Raw genomic sequence first — 18,387 nt, forward strand, 5'->3', positions numbered from 1 at the left:
CCTGCCCCAGAGGAGATCCACATGGCGTGGCAGACCTCTCCTGACCCGCCCGCTGCTCCCCTTAGCAGTGTACTTCGTTGATCTTCCTGTTCTGCTCCCCACTCTGTTCCTGGTGAATCCTCCACATCTCTGGCCTGTACCCCAGTTCTGTATTAATAAATAAATAAAATCTTAAAAAAAAAAAATCTCGGGCCCTCCCTGGTGGCACAGCGGGTTAAAGCACAGCACAAAGAAGCTTAAGCCACTTCAGCATGAGTTCGATCCCCACCTGCCCCGGAGGAGAACCACTTGGTGTGGCAGACCTCTCCTGACCCTCCCGCTGCTCCCCTCAACAGTGTTCTTCGGTCATCTGCCTGTTCTGCTGCCCACTTTGTCTCTGATGAATCCTCTCACCCTCTGCATCTCTGGCCTGTACCCCAGTTCTGTATGAATAAATAAATAAATCTTTAAAAAAAAAAAACTCATATATGCTGTAAGAGAATTCCTAATGTGTTAAGAGTCAACCCCCAATGACCTTTCTCTGCCTCTTAAAACTCTCAAATAGCTCTTAATAACGTGAAGCACATAGAGTAGCAAGTACCTTCCACCCCATACTTAAAGGTGTCCTTCTGCCTCCTGCCAAAAAAAAAGTGACTTCTATTTTCAACATTTTGTGGTGAAGACTTACCCACTAGTTTAATTTAGTTGCAAATATAGAAACTGGCTTGCATACACTTAACAGTAGCATGAAGTACTAACACTTTTTCATCACATTGTTTTGCAAAGTGTAGAACTGCTATTTGCTCAGTGTGAAGTAAGAATTTGGTACTGTGTTTGTCTTCTTGTAAGGAAATAGAAGGTAAGTTTCCAAACCCAGAGTCAAATAATATGTAAATGGACTGAGCTAGAGAGCTATGATTAGTTCCAGAAAACTGTACAGTGGTTATGCAGGAAAGGCTTGGAAAAGGTGAATTACAGAAACTGTCGGTGCTTGATTGTAAATCAACACAGATCCTAAAAGTTCTAATGTTTTATTTCTCCCTTGATTCTAGGTCATACTTTTTTTCTGTTTCCTACAGTTGCTTTTTGTTGTTGTTATAATTGACATATTGTATTAGTTTCAGGTGTACAACATAATGATTCAGTACTTGTATATATTGGGAAATGATCACTACAATGAGTAGTTATGTTTCTGTTTTTGCTCTCCCCCTCCTTTTGTGTACTGTGTGTTTTACTTCCTTCCAAGTCCTCATAGACATTCTTCAGATATGAAGCATGACTTAGTGACAGTGACTGCTCTTAGAAAATGTTAAGGAGGTCAGTTCATACTCAGTTCAGTGAACATCATGGGACTGACGACAGCCCTCAGTCATTCACTCATGGTTTCTCACAGTTAATCATTAAGAAGGATCACTAAGCATCCCCAAATTATGAAGTACTGTGGCATGAAAGAGATGAGTCATTGAAGTGAATTCTTCTTACTATGAGAAGGTAGATGCATGTATTTACTAACTTGCATTAAAACTTAATGAATTCTAAAAAAAAAAAAAAAAACTTAATGAATTCTTTCACACTGCCTGTCAATATCATTGGTAAGAGAGAATTTTTCTTAAGTCCAATAACAGACTATATAGATATAGATAACTCCTCATACCTGCTATCAAAATGCTAACCCAGGGCCCTCCCTGGTGGTGCAGCGGGTTAAAGCACAGCACTAAGAAGCTAAAGCTACTTCCGTGTATGGTCGATCCCCACCTGCCCCGGAGGTGACCACATGGTATGGCGGACCTCTTCTGACCTGCCCGCTGCTCCCCTCAGCAGTGTACTTTGGCGATCTGCCTGTTCTGCTGCCCACTCTGTCTCTGGTGAATCCTCTCACAGCCCTTGCACCTCTGGCCTGTACCTCAGTTCTGTATGCACAAATAAATCTTTTTTTAAAAAAAAAGCTAACCCAGATACTAGCAAACCCATTTCATATTTGTAAAATATAATTTATCTATAAACATACTTAAAGCAAAAACCAATACATTGCCATCTTCTTTCAACATTCTTAAGCAAAAAATTTAAAAGAATTTTGTCAGGGGTCCTTCCTGGTGGCGGAGTGGGTTGAGGTGTAACTGAGACCAGCCACAGCTGCTTCAGATAAGTTCAACCCCGGGCCAGGGAGCTGACCCACATTGTGCGGTCTCACCCATTGCCCCCCCTTAGCAGTGTCTCTGATGAATCCTCTCACCACCCCTGTACCTCTGGCCTGTACCCTGGTTCTGTATGCATAAGTAAATAAAATCTTTTTAAAAAAAAATAAGTTTGTCACCTGTGCTCCTTTGTGCTTTCAACAACCTGACATACTTTTAACTTTCCCTACATTTCAGTTCTTTTCCCTACATTTCAGTTCATCTGTAGCAATCTCTTATTAATAATTACTCTAGTCATAGTGCAAATAGATGTTTTCACTAACATCACATAGGTGTTTCCATAGTACCAGACTGGATAATTTGGGGGTCACAGAGTTATAAATAAGATGGTCTCAGCCTTTCAGAAGTCTACAGATAAAAAGGAAATTTAATGTTTTCTAAGATGTCAGCATTTTTTTTTTTTTTTTAGTAAGGCAATATTTAGCTGCTTTTAACATGTTCACTAGTGTAAGTATATGGCTAAAAGAGTGAATTGGTGTTTTTTAAAAGTATATTAAGTAATGTAGAAGTTCAGAGGGAAACATTTTCCAATTGTGACAAAATGTTTACTGGAAGGATGGCAGCTATAGAGCTTTGTAAAAGTGGTATGATTTATTTGTACATGTCAAGTAGAATAGTAAAGAAAGCCTTCCAAGTAACAAATAAGCTAAGGCCCAGACACTCAGCTATGTGTCTATTCATGCATTTATTTTTGTTTTTAAGATTTATTTATTTATTCATATAGAACTGGAGTATAAGCCAGAGGTGCAGGGGCATGAGAGGCTTCACCAGAGACAAAGTGGGGAGCATAACAGGCTTACTAAGTACACTGCTGAGGGGAACAGTGGGCGGGTCAGGAGAGGTCTGCCAGCTATGTGGATCACCTCCTGGGCGGGGATCAAACACGCACTGAAGCGGCTGTGGCTAGCTTGCAGAGCTGCATCCTAACCCATTACACCACCAAAGAGGGCCCTATTCATGCATTTATTAAAGGAGAATTCATTGACCATCCCACTTGGGTTAAGTATTCAAAACTAAGCCCTCCGGATACAGTAGTGAACAAATGTATGTATGCCCCTAACTTGTCTTGTAAAAAGAGACAACCTATGATTGGCTTCAGATGAGCAGAACAAGCATTTCTAAAGCGTTAAGAGAGAGAAAAGAGTTGTGGGCTTAGAGAAATCTTCTTGGTTGAGTCATACAGATTTGTAAGTATTGAACCTGCTTCCTTCTCATTTTTCTACATTAGTCAACCTCATATCTTTCATAACTCCTTAAAGAAGAGCACCTGAAATGTGGCTAATCTGAATATGCTGTAAGTATAAAATGCACATTAAATTTCAAAGATTTTAGTACCCCCTAAATAATACATTAGTTATAATATATTTAATAATATGTTCTGCTTTACCTGTTTTTCTTTTCAAAATCTGGATTCTAGAAAATTTTAACTTAAATTTATGGTTTTCATTTGTAGTTTGTTCTGAGGTGCAGCCGTGTGGCATTAATACGTGCTTAGAAGAAAATACTTACTAGGAAACTGCTAGATATGAACTAAGGCAATGTGGGTATATAATACTTCAGTGAAATCCTTATTTCTCCTCTTAATTATGTGAGTCTTTCTATTTGCTCAGATATCTCAGCCTTTTCAACTTGATTAATGACCTCTGCTACCATTTTTAGCAGTATTTAATCAACTGGTAGTTGAAAATTAAAAATCACTATAGGTGAAAACAAAATAGTCTTAATTTTTCTACTTTCAGAGACCTCTTTCCCCTGTGCTCTTAGAAACCTACATACTTGTTCCCTCAGCCTACAAGGTTCACTCTTCCTCCTTCAGTCTAGTCAGCTTTTAACCCTCTGTCAAGAAAAATTAGCAGCTAAACTATAAATTGGAGCCTTTAGTCAGGGGAGGGGAAGAGAAAGGGATCAAAATGGGAAGGAAGAACACAGGAGTCTCAGTGGTAATTTTTTTTTTACATTGATATATTTATGCATACAAGAACTTGGATACAGGCCAGAGGTGCAGGAGGGTGAGAGGATTCACCAGAGACAGCGCAGGGAGCAAAATAGGCAGATTGATTGAAAAACATTGCTGAGGGGAGCAGCGGGTGTGTCAGGAGAGGTCTACTGCCTCATGTGGGTCACCTCCCTGGCCAGGGATCAAACTCGTGCTACAGTAGCTGTGGATAGCTTCATAGTGCTGTGCTTTTATCCTTTGTGCCACCAGTGAGGGCCCTCGGTGTTAATTTTATGGGGAAGACACCTGGGAAGAAAAGTCAAACATTGTACAAAATGAACAATGTAAAATGTAAATAAAAGAAAAAAGGCTTAGCCTATGACTCCTGCTCTTCCCCCAAGCCCTCAGTCAATGTTAGACAATCCCTCTTTACTGTTCCTATAGCACTGTCTTCTCACTTGACATGTTTGATGAATGGTCAAACTAACCATGGGAGCTGAACTTAATTGAATTGGATACTGAAAGTAGGTACATTTCAGCACTTGCTCCTCATGCTAACTGAAAATCGGCAAGATCAATGATTTTACTTTGCTTCCTTGCAAGTCTTCCTGCCTCAGTGACCAGATGTATAAGGTTATCTTGAGTATTCCATCTAGCCATATTTCTTCTTATTGGAGAGAGACTTGAGTGAAGGCTAAAATGAGAAAAGGATGACAGTCTGCAGCATCTGTTCACTTGACTGGTTCTGTGGCAAGTCACTTAACCTCTACTTTCCTACTCATAAGTAGGAAACACTTATAATTTTATTCTCCAAGGGCTATTTTGATGCTTAAGGAAGGGTATTGAGATATATATATATATATATATATATATATATATATATATATATATATGAAGAGTTCAGGAGTAGGGGATACTCTGCCTCTGTGCTGTGATTACTGTGTACTTTAGTGGGTTTTATCTTTTCAGATATGCTATATACTTTTTAAGATTTATTTATGCATAAAGAACTGGAATACAGGCCAGAGGTGTAGGGTGGTGAGAGGATTCACCAGAGACAGAGTGGGGAGCAGAACAGGCAGATTGGTGAAGTGCTGCTGAGGGGAGCAGCAGGCGAGACAGGAGAGGTCTGCTGCACCATGTGGGTCACCTCCCTGGCTGGGAATCAAACTCATACTAAAGTGGCTATTGCTCACTTGCAGTGCTGCACTTCAACCTGCTGCACTACCAGGGAGGGCCCATGTTATATACTTTCTACTAGGATGCTTCTAAGAGTAGTCTGTTAAATGGGACCAAAGTTAATGAGAATGTATGCTTATCTGCTTTTTATACTTTCTGTTAATCTAAGGTATGCCAAGTTGCTTTCAGAAGTTGTTTTTAACTTCTTAGATTTCCATTTGTTTACCTTGCTGGTAATAATAGGGAATACCACTAATACACTTCTAATGTGCTCTTACCATGCTTTTGTACAGGAAATACTACTTTCCTTACTACTTGAGTTTGTAATCTTTCAGAATCACCATTATCTTGTGATTGTCCATTAGGTTCATACACTATGTTTTTAGTGAATAGTTACACAGTTGGTTGAGCTCTTATCATAGTAATGTGATGAAGTATTTACCTCCGTTCTAAATGTCAATGAATTGGACACAGGTAGGTATATGTGCTGTAGTAAAAGAGCCTGAGACTTGGAGGCAGAGTTGGGGTTTTAGGTCTTCATTGTACCACTCACTGCGTGTCCTGATCAGGTTCAAATCTTTGAACCTGCTTTGAGACTCAGGGTCGTAATGATTGTGTGCGTGCACGGGCTTAATATGTAATAGAGACACTATAAATTTCAACTTCTATGCCTCAGAAATGTGAGACTGTTCCTCTGTTCTTGTCTACCCTCACCTTTTTGTCCCCCACTCATATAAATTTGAGCTCATGTTAGCAGCAGATGTCAGTGATGTTCCAGTTCCTAAGAGACTTATCAACAAGATGATTGTAAAACATTTTTCACTATAGAACAGAGTATCCTGACACCTACGTTCTGGATCTGGCTATTTTTCTTTATTAAATCAGCGTTTTGAGTAGTTTCTTTTGTTGGATTGACTTGTAAAGAGGTATTTTTCAGTCAGAAGTGAGCAGGATTCTGCTTTTTTCCCTAAGATTTATTTATTTGTGCATACAGAGCTGGGGTACATGCAAGAGGTGCAGGGGCGGTGAGAAGATTCACCAGAGACAGAGTGGGGAGGAGAACAGGTTGACTGATGAAGTACATCGCTGAGAGGAGCAGCGGGCGGGTCAGGAGAGGTCTGCCACACCATGTGGGTCACTCCGGGGCAGGGACTGAACTCATGCTGAAGTGGCTTTAGCTTTTTATTGCCATCCTTTAACCCGCTGCGTTGCCAGGGAGGGCCTGATTCTATTTTTTAAAAAATAGAAATACAGGTATTATCTCATTTTTTGTTATGAGAATAATGCATTGTCTGTATAAATTTACTGTCAGTTTTAAACTCTGTACTTTCATTTAGTCCAATGGAATATTATACTGTTCCTCTGCCTATTCCTCCTGCATTCTTCTTTTCATTATTATTATAGTTTATTTTTACATCATTTTGTGCCTTTTCCATTTCAGCTGCAATCCCCATGGAATTCCCATCACCATTTCACCTGTGTGCCATCACCATAGTCCTGTGTACTTCTCTTCCCCAACCATATTTAATCCCATTCCCCACTCTACCCCCATAAAATGTCTCTGGTATATTGTTGTTCATTATTATCTCCCTCTGCCGCCCCACCCCGCCCCCGTCCTTTATGTTCCTGCTATGAGTGAAACCATCTGGTATTTTCCTTTTCTTTCTGGCTTAATTCACTGAGCATGATCCCTTCCAGCTCCATCCATGTTGCTGCAAAAGGCATGAGTTTTTGTTTTTTCTTTTATTGCTGATTGCTGAGTAATATTCCATTGTGTATATATGCCACATCTTTTTAATCCAGTCATCTACTTTTGGGCATTTGGGTTGGTTCTATGTCTTTCCTATTGTAAATAAAGCAGCAGGAAGCATGGGGTGCGGGCATCTTTTTGGATCAGTGTTTTTGTGTCCTTTGGGTAGATACCTAGGAGTGGGATTGCTGAGTCATATGGAAGCTCCATTTTTATCAGTTTGAGGAGCCTCCAAACAGTTTTCCATAGTGGTTGTACTAGTTTGCATTTCCACCAGCAATGCAAGGAAGTTCTTTTTCTCCACATCCTTGCCAACATTTGTTGTTGCTAGTTGTTTGAAGATGTGCCATTCTTACTGGGGTGAGGTGATACCTCATTATGGTTTTAATTTGCATCTCCCTTATTACAAGTGATGTTGAATATTTTTTCATATGCTTGTTGGCCACCTGCATTTCATCTTTGGAGAAATGTCTTTTTAGCTCTTCTGCCCATTGTTTAATGGGGTTGGGTTTTTTTGGTTGAGTTTCATCAGTTATTTGTATGTCTTTGTGATCAATCTTTTATCACTAGTATTGTGTGAGAAAAGTTTTTTCCCTATCAGTGAGATGTCTGTTTTTTTTAATGTCTCTTTTGCTGTACAGAAGCTCTAACTTGATGTAGACCATCTGTTTATCTTTTCCTTCACTGTCATTGTACTGGGTGCCATATCTTTAAAGATGTTACCGAGGTTTATGTTGTATAGTGTTTTGCCCATCTTTCCTTCCAGATATCTTATGTTTCCATTCTTATGTCTAGGTCTTTAATCCACCTAGAGTTGGTTTTTGTGCATGGTGTGAAGTAGTGATCTAGTTTCATTTTTTTGCATGTAGTATCCCAGTTTTCCCATTTGTTGAACGAACTTTCTTTGTCCCATTGTGTATTCTTTGCTCCTTTGTCAAAGATTAGCTGCCCATAAACCTGTGGGTTTTTATCTGGGTTTTCTATTCAAATCCACTGGTCTGTGCATCTGTTCTTGTTCTAGTACCATGCAGTTTTTATTATTATGGCTTTGTAGTATAACTTGAAGTTTGGGAGTGTGATGCCTCCAGTCTCTTTTTAGTCATGAGAGTTTTGGCTATTCGAGGTCTTTTGTGGTTCCATATGAATCTCAATCATTATTTGTTCATTTTCTTTGAAGAATATTATTGAGACTTTTATTGGGATACCATTAAATCTGTATATCACTTTTGGTAGGATAGCAATTTTGATTATGTTAATTCTCCCAATTCATGAGCAGGGGATGAATGTCTTTCTATTTCTTGGTGTCTTGTATTTCTTTTTTTTTTTTTTTTTTTTAAAGATTTATTTATTTGTACATACAGAACTGGGGTACAGGCCAGAGGCTCAGGGGCGGTGAGAGGCTTCACCAGAGACAGAGTGGGGAGCAGAACAGGCAGATCGACGAAGTACACTGCTGAGGGGAGCAGCGGGCGGGTCAGGAGAGGTCTGCCGCGCCATGTGGTCTCCTCCGGGGCAGGCGGGATCCGAACTCATGCGGAAGTGGCTTCAGCTTCTCAGCGCAGTGCTTTAACCCGCTGCGCCACCAGGGAGGGCCGTCTTGTATTTCTTTTAATAGTGTTTTATAGTTTTCTTTGTATAGGTCTTTTACCTCTTTTGTTAGGTTTATCCCCAGGTATTTGATTCTTTTTGTTGCTTCCTGCATTCTTAAGTGGACTTTAATATTATCTCTGATTATAATTCTCCATGTATTATACAGTAATTCTCTGATTTCTGACACATGCTAAAGAACATTCAGTAGTTGTGCTACATGGCTACATGCCACTACCATTGATGGGACCAAACACCATTTAATTTTTGAGAGAAGCTGTTCTATTGTCATAAAAATTTTAAAAATCAAGCTGTTAAAAACAAGACAAAAGGAGGGGCTTACTAAGGTCATTATGTCCTTAAAGATTTTTCTCAATCCCTGGCTTTAAAGGACAATCATCACCAACAAAAGCTTAATTTTTATAAAAACATTAATAGAGATTTTACATTTATATCCACATATTAATGTAGGTATGGACCTTACTTGAAGTTGCTTCACAGCTAGGTAATTTAGTTTTTCAAAAAGAATGAAAGGTTAATTATTAGGCAATAATGTGATCAAATTACCAAATGCTTCAAGGTGGTTCTATTTCAGTTCTTAGCCTGATGTGCATTTAAAAATATCTCTACTTAGAGTAGTAACTGTTCATAATGCATTATAGAATCCTTTTAGGTAACAGCTTGGATGGTGATGTTATTTTTTTTAAAAGCCATTATCTTTAATTGTTGTATTTAACCCAAGTTAAATTTATGACAGACTGAAAATTAGCTCTAGTATTGTACACTGCACTTCCTGTTCTTTGCAAAATTTGATATATGTGTGAACCTTGTGTCCAGCAGAACTTATAAGAATGTGTTACTAATGGAATGCAAAAGCTGTTTCATAGTAATCTCCAATATTATACAAGTGAACATGTGTTCTCTCTTTCTCTGTTTATATGTATATTTGTGTGTGTTTTTAAATATGATGGTTTATTTTTACATCATTTTGCACATTTTTTTTTTTCATCTCAGTTGCAATCCCCATGGGTTTCCCATTCCCCACTCCACCCCCACAAAATGTCCTTGGTATATGACTGTTCATTATTCTTATTATTTTCTTGCCTGGTCCATTATACTCCTGCTATGAGCAAAACTATCCAGTATTTTTCTTTTTCTTTCTGGCTTATCTCACTAAGCATGATCTTTTCCAGCTCCATCCAAATTGCTGCAAAGTGTGTATTTTTTTTTTCACATGTGTATGTGTAACCTTATGTATGGGTTTCTAAGAGAATTAACCTGTGACTAAAGGAAATTAGTTAGTACTTACTGGAAATTCTTCAGAAGAGGAAAATTCAGGCTTTACTTATTCAGTTTCCAGGCATTTATGCTGTTGATTAGTTTATGCGGGAGAGCTCATTTGTGCATTATTCCCAGAGCAGGTGAGAGTTTATAAAACTCCTGTCTGTCTGTCTGTCTGTCTGTCTGTCTGTCTGTCTGTCTGTCTGTCTGTCTGTCTATCTAATCTGTAGAGATGGATGGATATCTTGCCCATCTCTCTTATTTCTTGCAGGTAGTGCCTTATTTATAACATGTATAGTTTGATTTGCATTTAAGAGCATGCCCTTATGCCCAGCTGTACTAAATCAAGGACTTCTCTGCATAATGTTGATGAATCAAACATCTCTACTGGATTAGAGATGACTCTGCAAGACGTGCGAAATATACTATATAAGATTTTTCATTTAAATGCAGTCCAGGTGATAAATCACTACTGTGCCATAACCTGACCAGAGACAGGCTTTCTTATTAGTTCTGTCTGTGTCATTCACTACCTCTACTGGCTACTTTCAGGGCTATCATGTGAGAAATGAGGCACAGAATGGAACTGCGTGGGCATCTTTCTGTACAAATAGTGCTAATGAATAACAGCTACATTTCGTACTCACCAGCAAATTTTCTGTAATATCTAATAAACTACAAACAGACAAGTCTTTGAACCAGCCTTAAAGTAATACCCTTTAAAAAGTATGGAGGTCAGTTGTTCTGCTGTGAATAAAATTTCTGGGAGACTTTTCTGTCACTGTTTTCTGAGTCCTTAAAATATTAGTTATAAAACAAAAAGTGCCCTTTATTTCTATTCTTTAGATACAGAGTTTTCCAGTGGAGGTTACACTTCATATTCACCTTTGGAACTATGATTATGTCCATAACTAGAAATTTTGGTTTAATAAGTTTGAATTGAATCACTGCACCTATCACCTATTTTTTTTTTTAAGATTTATTTATTTGTGCATACAGAATTGGGGTACAAGCCAGAGGTGCAAGGGCGGTGAGAGGCTTCACCAGAGACAGCGTGGGGAGCAGAACAGGCAGATCGTCAAGGTACACTGCTCAGGGGAACAGCAGGCAGGTCAGGAGAGATCAGGACACGCCATGTGGGTCACCTCTGGGGCAGGGATCAAACTCATGTGGAAGTGGCTTTAGCTTCTCAGAGCTGTGCTTTAACCTGCTGTGCCACCAGGGAGGGCCCTGCACCTATTTTGTAAAGATGTTTCTCATAGACAAGCTTTTAGTTGGATATTACCACCAACTGACATTTGAATTGTAACATACATATTCTGTATATGTGGAGGAAAATTTCATTGAAACTGGTTCTCTGGGTTCATAGAAGAATGTAGAAGGTAGCTAGCTAGAATTTAGCTATAAGTGAGAGTTTTAGATCTTAAAAGGAACCAGCCTAACCCACTTTTCTTCACAAATAAAAAGGGCAGAGAGTTGAAGGCATTTTCATAGTTGGTAACAATCAAATATTAGATCTAAGCTCTGACTTGTGCTTTTTCTAGCCATCCAAACCCTGGAACTACCATCCCTGAGAAAAGATTCAAAGCCACTCAGTAGTTTAGAAATTCTTGAGCATCCCAAAGTCTGCCTTGTTATTGCAAAGTCTCAGGGTATTTAATAAAAGTAACAATGAAGCCAGAATGGCTCCTCACATCTTTGAATATTTGAATGACATAACTCATAGTTAGAAGTTACAGCTGACATCCAAATGCTTTGGTGACTTCTTTGTATACATGGAAATTTCTGACAAGAAATGCCTACTTTTACTACTAAAGATTGTTAAGAACAAGAAGATCAATTTTTTCATTTAAAATGATCCATGGGGCCCCTCCCTGGTGGCGCAATGTGCTAAAGTGCAGCACTATGAAGCTACCACAGCCACTGCAGCATGAATTCGATCCTCAGACAGTAAGGTGACCCACATGGCACAGCAGACTTCTCTTGTCTCACCCAGTGCTCCCCTCAGCAGTGTATTTCAACATATCTGCCTGTTCTGCTCCCCACTCTTGTCTCTGGTGAATACTCTCACCCTCCCCATACACCTCTGGCCTGTACTCCAGTTTTGTATGTCTAAATAAATAAATCTTTAAAAAATTATAAATATAAATAAATAAGGTGATCCGTAGGTATTTGGGGCTTCCCTCACGGCTTAAAGGGTTAAGTGTCAGCAGCACAATAAAGCTATCAAACAGCTACTGCAGCACAAGTTCAATCCCCTGCCAAAGAGCCAAACCACATAACTCAGCCCTCTCCTGTCTTACCTACTACTCAGCAGTGGATTTCAGTCAGGCTGCCTGCTCCCCACTCTGTTGGTGAATCCTCTCCCACCACACACAAGCCTTTGGCCTATACCCCAGTTCTTGGGTGCATAAATAAATCTTAAAAATAAATAAATAAAGTGATCCTTAAAAATTTGGAAGCAAGTCTAGCAAATTATGCCAGTGTATTTCAAAGCAGACCTGAGTTTGAGTTTCAGAAGACTATATATATCTATTATTAGGATTTGGTTTGGTTGTTAAAAAATACAGCTAAAAAATGAAGGTTGGTTATTTCCTTTGGATTAAAAATGTTGGGAAGCCCAGAATTAGTCTGTGTACTTCACAGCCATCAGGAATTCCAGTTCTTCTCTTTCTTCTGTCCATTCTTGGTACTGTGTCACATCTTTACATGTCTGGTAGTTCTAGATGGTTTGAGGAGCATTAACCATCATCAGACCTCCATTTGAGTCAGCTCCCTTGAAAGAGTTTCTCTTGAAGTATCCACCTAGCAATTTCTATTTCCTTTTCACTGGCCATCCCTATTATCAAAGGAGGCCAAAAAGTTATAACAGAGCAGGTTGCTATTCTCAATTATTTGAAGTTATGTTAAGGAAGAATGATGAAATGTCAACTGGGCAGACAGCTAACAGATCTATTATAACCTGTTTTGAAGAATATGAAATTTATATTAGAAAAGTTAACTTAGTGACATCAAAAACTATTACATAGATTCTAAATTGAAAAGATGCTCAGTCTGCTTCTACTATGTGCCTGATTAAACCTAGGAATAAACTCTATATTAGTGTTCTGCTTTGAATTTCTCAGAACTCATTGGGGTTTGTATATTTTAAATAAACTGAATGAGTTTTTCACAACAGGAGGAAAAAGACATTTTGAATTAAATCCTGTTTCCTCTTGGAGATGGAATCATAACAACCACAAGGACAATTGAATGAATGTTGATAGTTCTAGTAGAAGCAGAGTGTACTGTATTAGATAATAGGAGCTAGGAATGAACATATTAAAATATGTTCAAGTTGTTTAGCATCTAGATGAAACACCATAAACTGATGCAGCCCATGAAATAGTTAAACATATGTTATAACAATGCACCACCAATTCTAGAGATTCGTACCCTAGAGGTACAAATGGGCACGCTGTTAGAGTACTAGATTTTTTTAATTATTATTATTCTAATTGGACTGCCGTAACAAAATATCACAGATTGGGTAACTTATAAACAACACAAATTTATTTCTCTCAGCTCCAGAAACTGGAAGTCTGAGGTGTCACTATGGTTCACTTCCATGAAGGCCCTCTCCTGGATTGCAGGCTGCTGACTTCCTGCTATGTCCTCACACAGTGAAGGGGACTACAGAAAATTACAAACTCTCTTCTAAAGGACACTAATCCTTATAGGCTCTACCCTGATGACCTAATTGACACCCTAAGCCCCACTCCTTATATCATCACCGGGGCATTTGGTTTTCAGCATACAAAGTTTGGGAAATTTTGTATGATAATCGCATATAGCATTACCTTCTCTTTATCTTACCTGTACATGAAAAGAAAATGGGAAGATGGAGTGAATTTTGATGTCTAAAATATTTGGAAGCAGTAGCTAGCAGCAGTTTGTGGCATATACAACTGTAGACCATGGTATACATAAATACATAAAGTAGAAGTGTTTCTGCTCCTGGAGACCAGATTTTTAAAATATTCTGTGGTCTCATTCTTATCTACTGTTAATGTGGTGCCATTTAATGTATATTTACTGAGTGCTTAATATTTACAATACACTGAGGGAATTCATTTGTAAATTATCACTTAGGTAAGAAACCGTACATTTTGGCTTCTTAAAGCTGTGAATTTCAGATCTAGGGAAAATCCAACCTTGTGATTACCCCTCCCTTTATTTTTCCTTTCATAATTATGTATCAGTAATCAAACCCTGTAGCTGATAGAAAGCAGGCTCCTCACGAGAAGGGCCAGGTTGCAACCTTTGACTTGATCCCTTCAGTCTGTTTCCCTTGGGCAGCAGTTGCAAACAGCTCATGTGGCAGTAAACAGAGGGCATGCTAACGAAACTAGCTAATGCAGCAAGTGGTACAGCCTTGCCTTTGACCTCAGTGAGCCCATCCTTTGAACCTTTTATGATAGTATACTTTTGAGCATCCTTGGGGGAGAATAGTTACTTTGATCCACCAACAGATAAGGAGTCTTCTCTGTCTTACATAACAATGGAAGTACATATGGCACTTTGACATTAGCTGCTTATTCGAATACAGCAATGATTTAGCCTTTCCCACCCATTATTCATTCCCTTTGAAACTGTAGAATTCAATTTAAGTTCTTTAGTAGGGATTATGAAAGAAAGTAGTAATCTCATAAGTTGTACTTTTTAAATTATTTTAGTGCTGGTACAGCTGTCTCATATTTTGTTTTTTGTGTCACCAATTCTGTATCCCATTTCCTCTGCTTTCAGGTGAAGGTCTCCCACAGGTATATTACTTTGGACCATGTGGGAAATACAATGCCATGGTGCTGGAACTCCTAGGTCCTAGCTTGGAGGACTTGTTTGACCTTTGTGACCGAACTTTTACTTTGAAGACTGTGTTAATGATAGCCATCCAGTTGGTAAGTTGATATCACCATTATGAACAAGGATAGATGGGTCCACCAGGGATGTTCCTGTGTACTTATTGGCAATTTACCGGCTGTAATGACACCTAGTAAATTCATATTTACAGACTTGATGGCATTCTAGGAAGCTGACTGGAACAAAAAGGGTGATTTATAGAGAAGTCACACTGCATCTGCTGTTTGCTCTACTTAAAAATGTGTACCTTCAAGCAATACCCTCTCCTCAACTGAAGTGGAAACATACATATAATTTAGATTAGGGAGAAAGATGATGATTAGGTGAAATTATACAAATGCAAGTATTTTTTGATGTTTTATTTGTAAGATTTAAGCACTTGGCTGTAAGATTTCATCCTCACTCTTCCCTCATTCTTACATCCAAGAAAAGATGGTGGTGACCACACCCATTACCTCAACACTCAGATTCCCAAATTGTGTGACCAAAAACATACCTTAGTTCTCTGGCTTCCAGTTCTTATCAGAGACTGACACAGCTAAAAAAGCTATTCTCTTAGGTACTATCAAATTACACACCATTGCCAGCTCAAAGAGTAGTGAAGACAGTCCTTTGAGAAGTTTGTCAGCCTCTCAGAGGCAGGATGTAGTGGCATCTTAATTGATTTGAAATTATAATGGTTGTCCTTACTGTCTAGTGAAGACTTGAAAAGGTTAAAAAATTGACCTTGACCTTTCAGTCCAAAATTCAAATGTCTGAGCTTTTCTTTCTATACTAAATAGATCAACTTTGTAAATAAAAATGAGCTTAATGAAATTTGAAATAATTTTATGATTATTATTTGGTGCTATATTTTCTTAAGCATAAAAACTTCTACCTCTGCTACTAACTAGCTGCATGATATTAGTCCAATCTTCGCTTCTTTGGATCTCTCTTCCCTTATTTATGCAACAGAGAGAGGTGGACTCTGAGAAGGCCTGTCAGAGTTGAAGGTGGCACCTGTCTGCCAAGGCTGACAACACCTTCTGATATCCTATCTGGGAATGTTTCTTGCCTCTCAAATGGTTACCTTCTAAAGGCATTTAAAAGCAACTAAATGTGTTTATTTGTACATTGTGACATTATGAAGTAAACTAGCTTTTTAACAGAACTGTCCCATCCAGCTTTCTTTTATCTTAATGTTACATATGTACTTGTATCACAAATATTTTCTGGTTTACAAGAGTAAAGTGACTCTTAATTAGTTTTATTTTTTTATGTCAGTAATTAAGACACTGGGCTAATTTAAGAAAGTGTCTTATTTTCCAGTATATTTCCTTAGAATATTTCCTTTTTTTTCTCTTTTAGCTTTCTCGAATGGAGTATGTGCACTCAAAGAATCTTATCTACCGAGATGTCAAGCCAGAGAACTTCCTGATTGGCAGACAAGGCAATAAGAAAGAACATGTGATACACATTATAGACTTTGGACTGGCCAAGGAATATATTGACCCTGAAACCAAAAAACACATACCATATAGGGAGCATAAAAGTTTAACTGGAACTGCAAGATATATGTCTATCAACACTCATCTTGGCAAAGGTGTGTTTATTTTCTGCTCACAAAGGGTGTAGGTTGTTAAAACAAATCTATTTCAATAACTTTTTTGTTCCCATTGTCCATTACAACTTTGATTCTTATTGCTTTACAAGGTAAGTGATTTTTATATTTGAGAAGTGAAGATGTTAAGTTAATGACTTTCCTTAGCATCCTATTGACTATGTATAGATTTTTTTTTTTAAAGATTTATTTACTTATTTACTTATAGAACTGGGGTACAGACCAAAGTGTGGCAGGTGAGAGGATTCCCCAGAGACGGAGCAGGAAGCAGAACGGGCAGATTGACAAAGTACACTGCTGTGGGGAGCAGCGGGCAGGTCAGGAGCAGTCTGCCATGCCATGTGGGTCAGTCAGCTCGCTGGCCAGGGATCAAACTCTTGCTGCAGTGGCTTTGGAGAGCTTCATAATGCAGTGCTTTAACCCATTGCACCATCAGGGAGAGACCGACAACATACAGATTTTTAATTCTTTACATTTTGCTTCCAGAAACTTAGTTTTTCTGCAGTGTGTGTGTACTTGATTTTTGTATTAAGGCAATAGCATTCTAGTAAATTTGGTAATGAGTTTGGCATTTACATAGATACCATCCAAAAAAAGTCAGTACTGAAAGGATTGTTACCTGCTCTGTGGTAGAATTATTTCACTAAGATGTGGTCTTGGCTGCTGTTCACTGTGTATAATTCAGTGAGTAATTCTTGAAGACACAACATCTGTCTTACTCACTGAGAATATTTACTTTTCCATGAGTCTTGCATTCTGTTCAGAATAGACACCTTTTACATATATTGATTAAAAACTCTTATCAAGACAGAGGACTTAACTACAAATAGTCATTGCAGGCGGTATCAGCCCAACAATCGGTGAAAAGCATCTCTGGACACCCATGTTATTTTGTCCACAGCCAGAGGGCCTTTATGATTTTCCAGAAGCCTATGGAGCTTCTTTTCCATGACTACTCTCAGGTTCTCCACTGTTAAATAGCCTTTATTTTCAGCAAATTTTGAAATGTGAACATCGTTGTTTCCATGGAGTGTTCCTTAATGATGGTATTTTTGTGAGGGCTGTTGAAATCTTAGACAGGAGGCTCAGGGAGAACACTCAGTTGGGAATCTTGGACAGTCATATTAATGAAATTTTATGCACTAACAGGTCTTTTAAAGACTAACACAGCTATCTAAACAGTGGCCTCATTGAGTAGACTGTGCAGGTATTTAAATGAGAATTCTAGTACTAGTGAAGAGTAAAAATGACATTAATACTGTCAGGGTTTTTAGCAATTACATGGAGTCCTCATTAAGTAAATGTAGCACTTTAAAATTAGACTAGAACATCCTCTGCCACACATTATCACTTTGGACAAATTTATCTTTAAAACAAGAATACTTCACAAGGATATTTTGAGGATGAAGTGGGTAATATATGTAATAAGCTCCCTTACATTGTGTTCAATATTCCTGTCAGTTTCCTTTTCACAAGGAGATAGATTGTGCCATAACTAGTAAAATGATGATTGTTTGGTTTAGATAATAAACTCTGGAAGTTGTTCCAGTGCCTGCTGCCAGGGCTCAGCAACTCATGTTCTGATTTTATTGTTAAGAAAGGCAGAAACAGACAAGGAATGGGAATCTATGTTATGTTTGTATAAGATACAGTGTAGTGGTTAAGAAAAAGGATGTGATTTCAGTGCAATATTTCCCCCTTGGCCTACTGTCTCATCTATCAAATGGGTATGATTGGTAAGCATTCTTATGAGATAAAAGGATTTTATGAGCTGATATATATAAAGTATTCATCGTAGTCCTTGATAACAGATTCTATAATAGTAATTTTTTATTCAACAAAAATTTTTTAAATAGATGCAAATAATATTTATTTTTAATTTTAGTTTCACATACAAATCAAATACTTCTGTGTGTGTGTGTTCTGTCCTAGTCAGAAATGTTTATTTATTTTTAATCATTTCTTTATTTATATACATTTG

At 38.2% G+C, this 18,387-nt stretch overlaps 1 protein-coding gene across 2 annotated transcripts in view; it reads left to right on the top strand.

Annotated features, from left to right (window-relative positions):
• CSNK1G1 (casein kinase 1, gamma 1) overlaps nt 1–18,387 on the top strand; it is a 137,197-nt gene that overhangs the window by 80,241 nt on the left and 38,569 nt on the right. For both annotated transcript variants that reach the window (XM_004687687.2, XM_012728718.1), the window contains exons 5-6: nt 14,693–14,844; nt 16,154–16,388. In XM_004687687.2, the coding sequence (XP_004687744.1) occupies nt 14,693–14,844; nt 16,154–16,388 (387 nt within the window). The remainder of the gene's footprint in view (nt 1–14,692; nt 14,845–16,153; nt 16,389–18,387) is intronic.

This window comes from Condylura cristata, unplaced genomic scaffold (genome assembly GCF_000260355.1).
Source record: "Condylura cristata isolate star-nosed mole 26May11 unplaced genomic scaffold, ConCri1.0 scaffold00023, whole genome shotgun sequence".
NCBI classification, from domain to species: domain Eukaryota; kingdom Metazoa; phylum Chordata; class Mammalia; order Eulipotyphla; family Talpidae; genus Condylura; species Condylura cristata.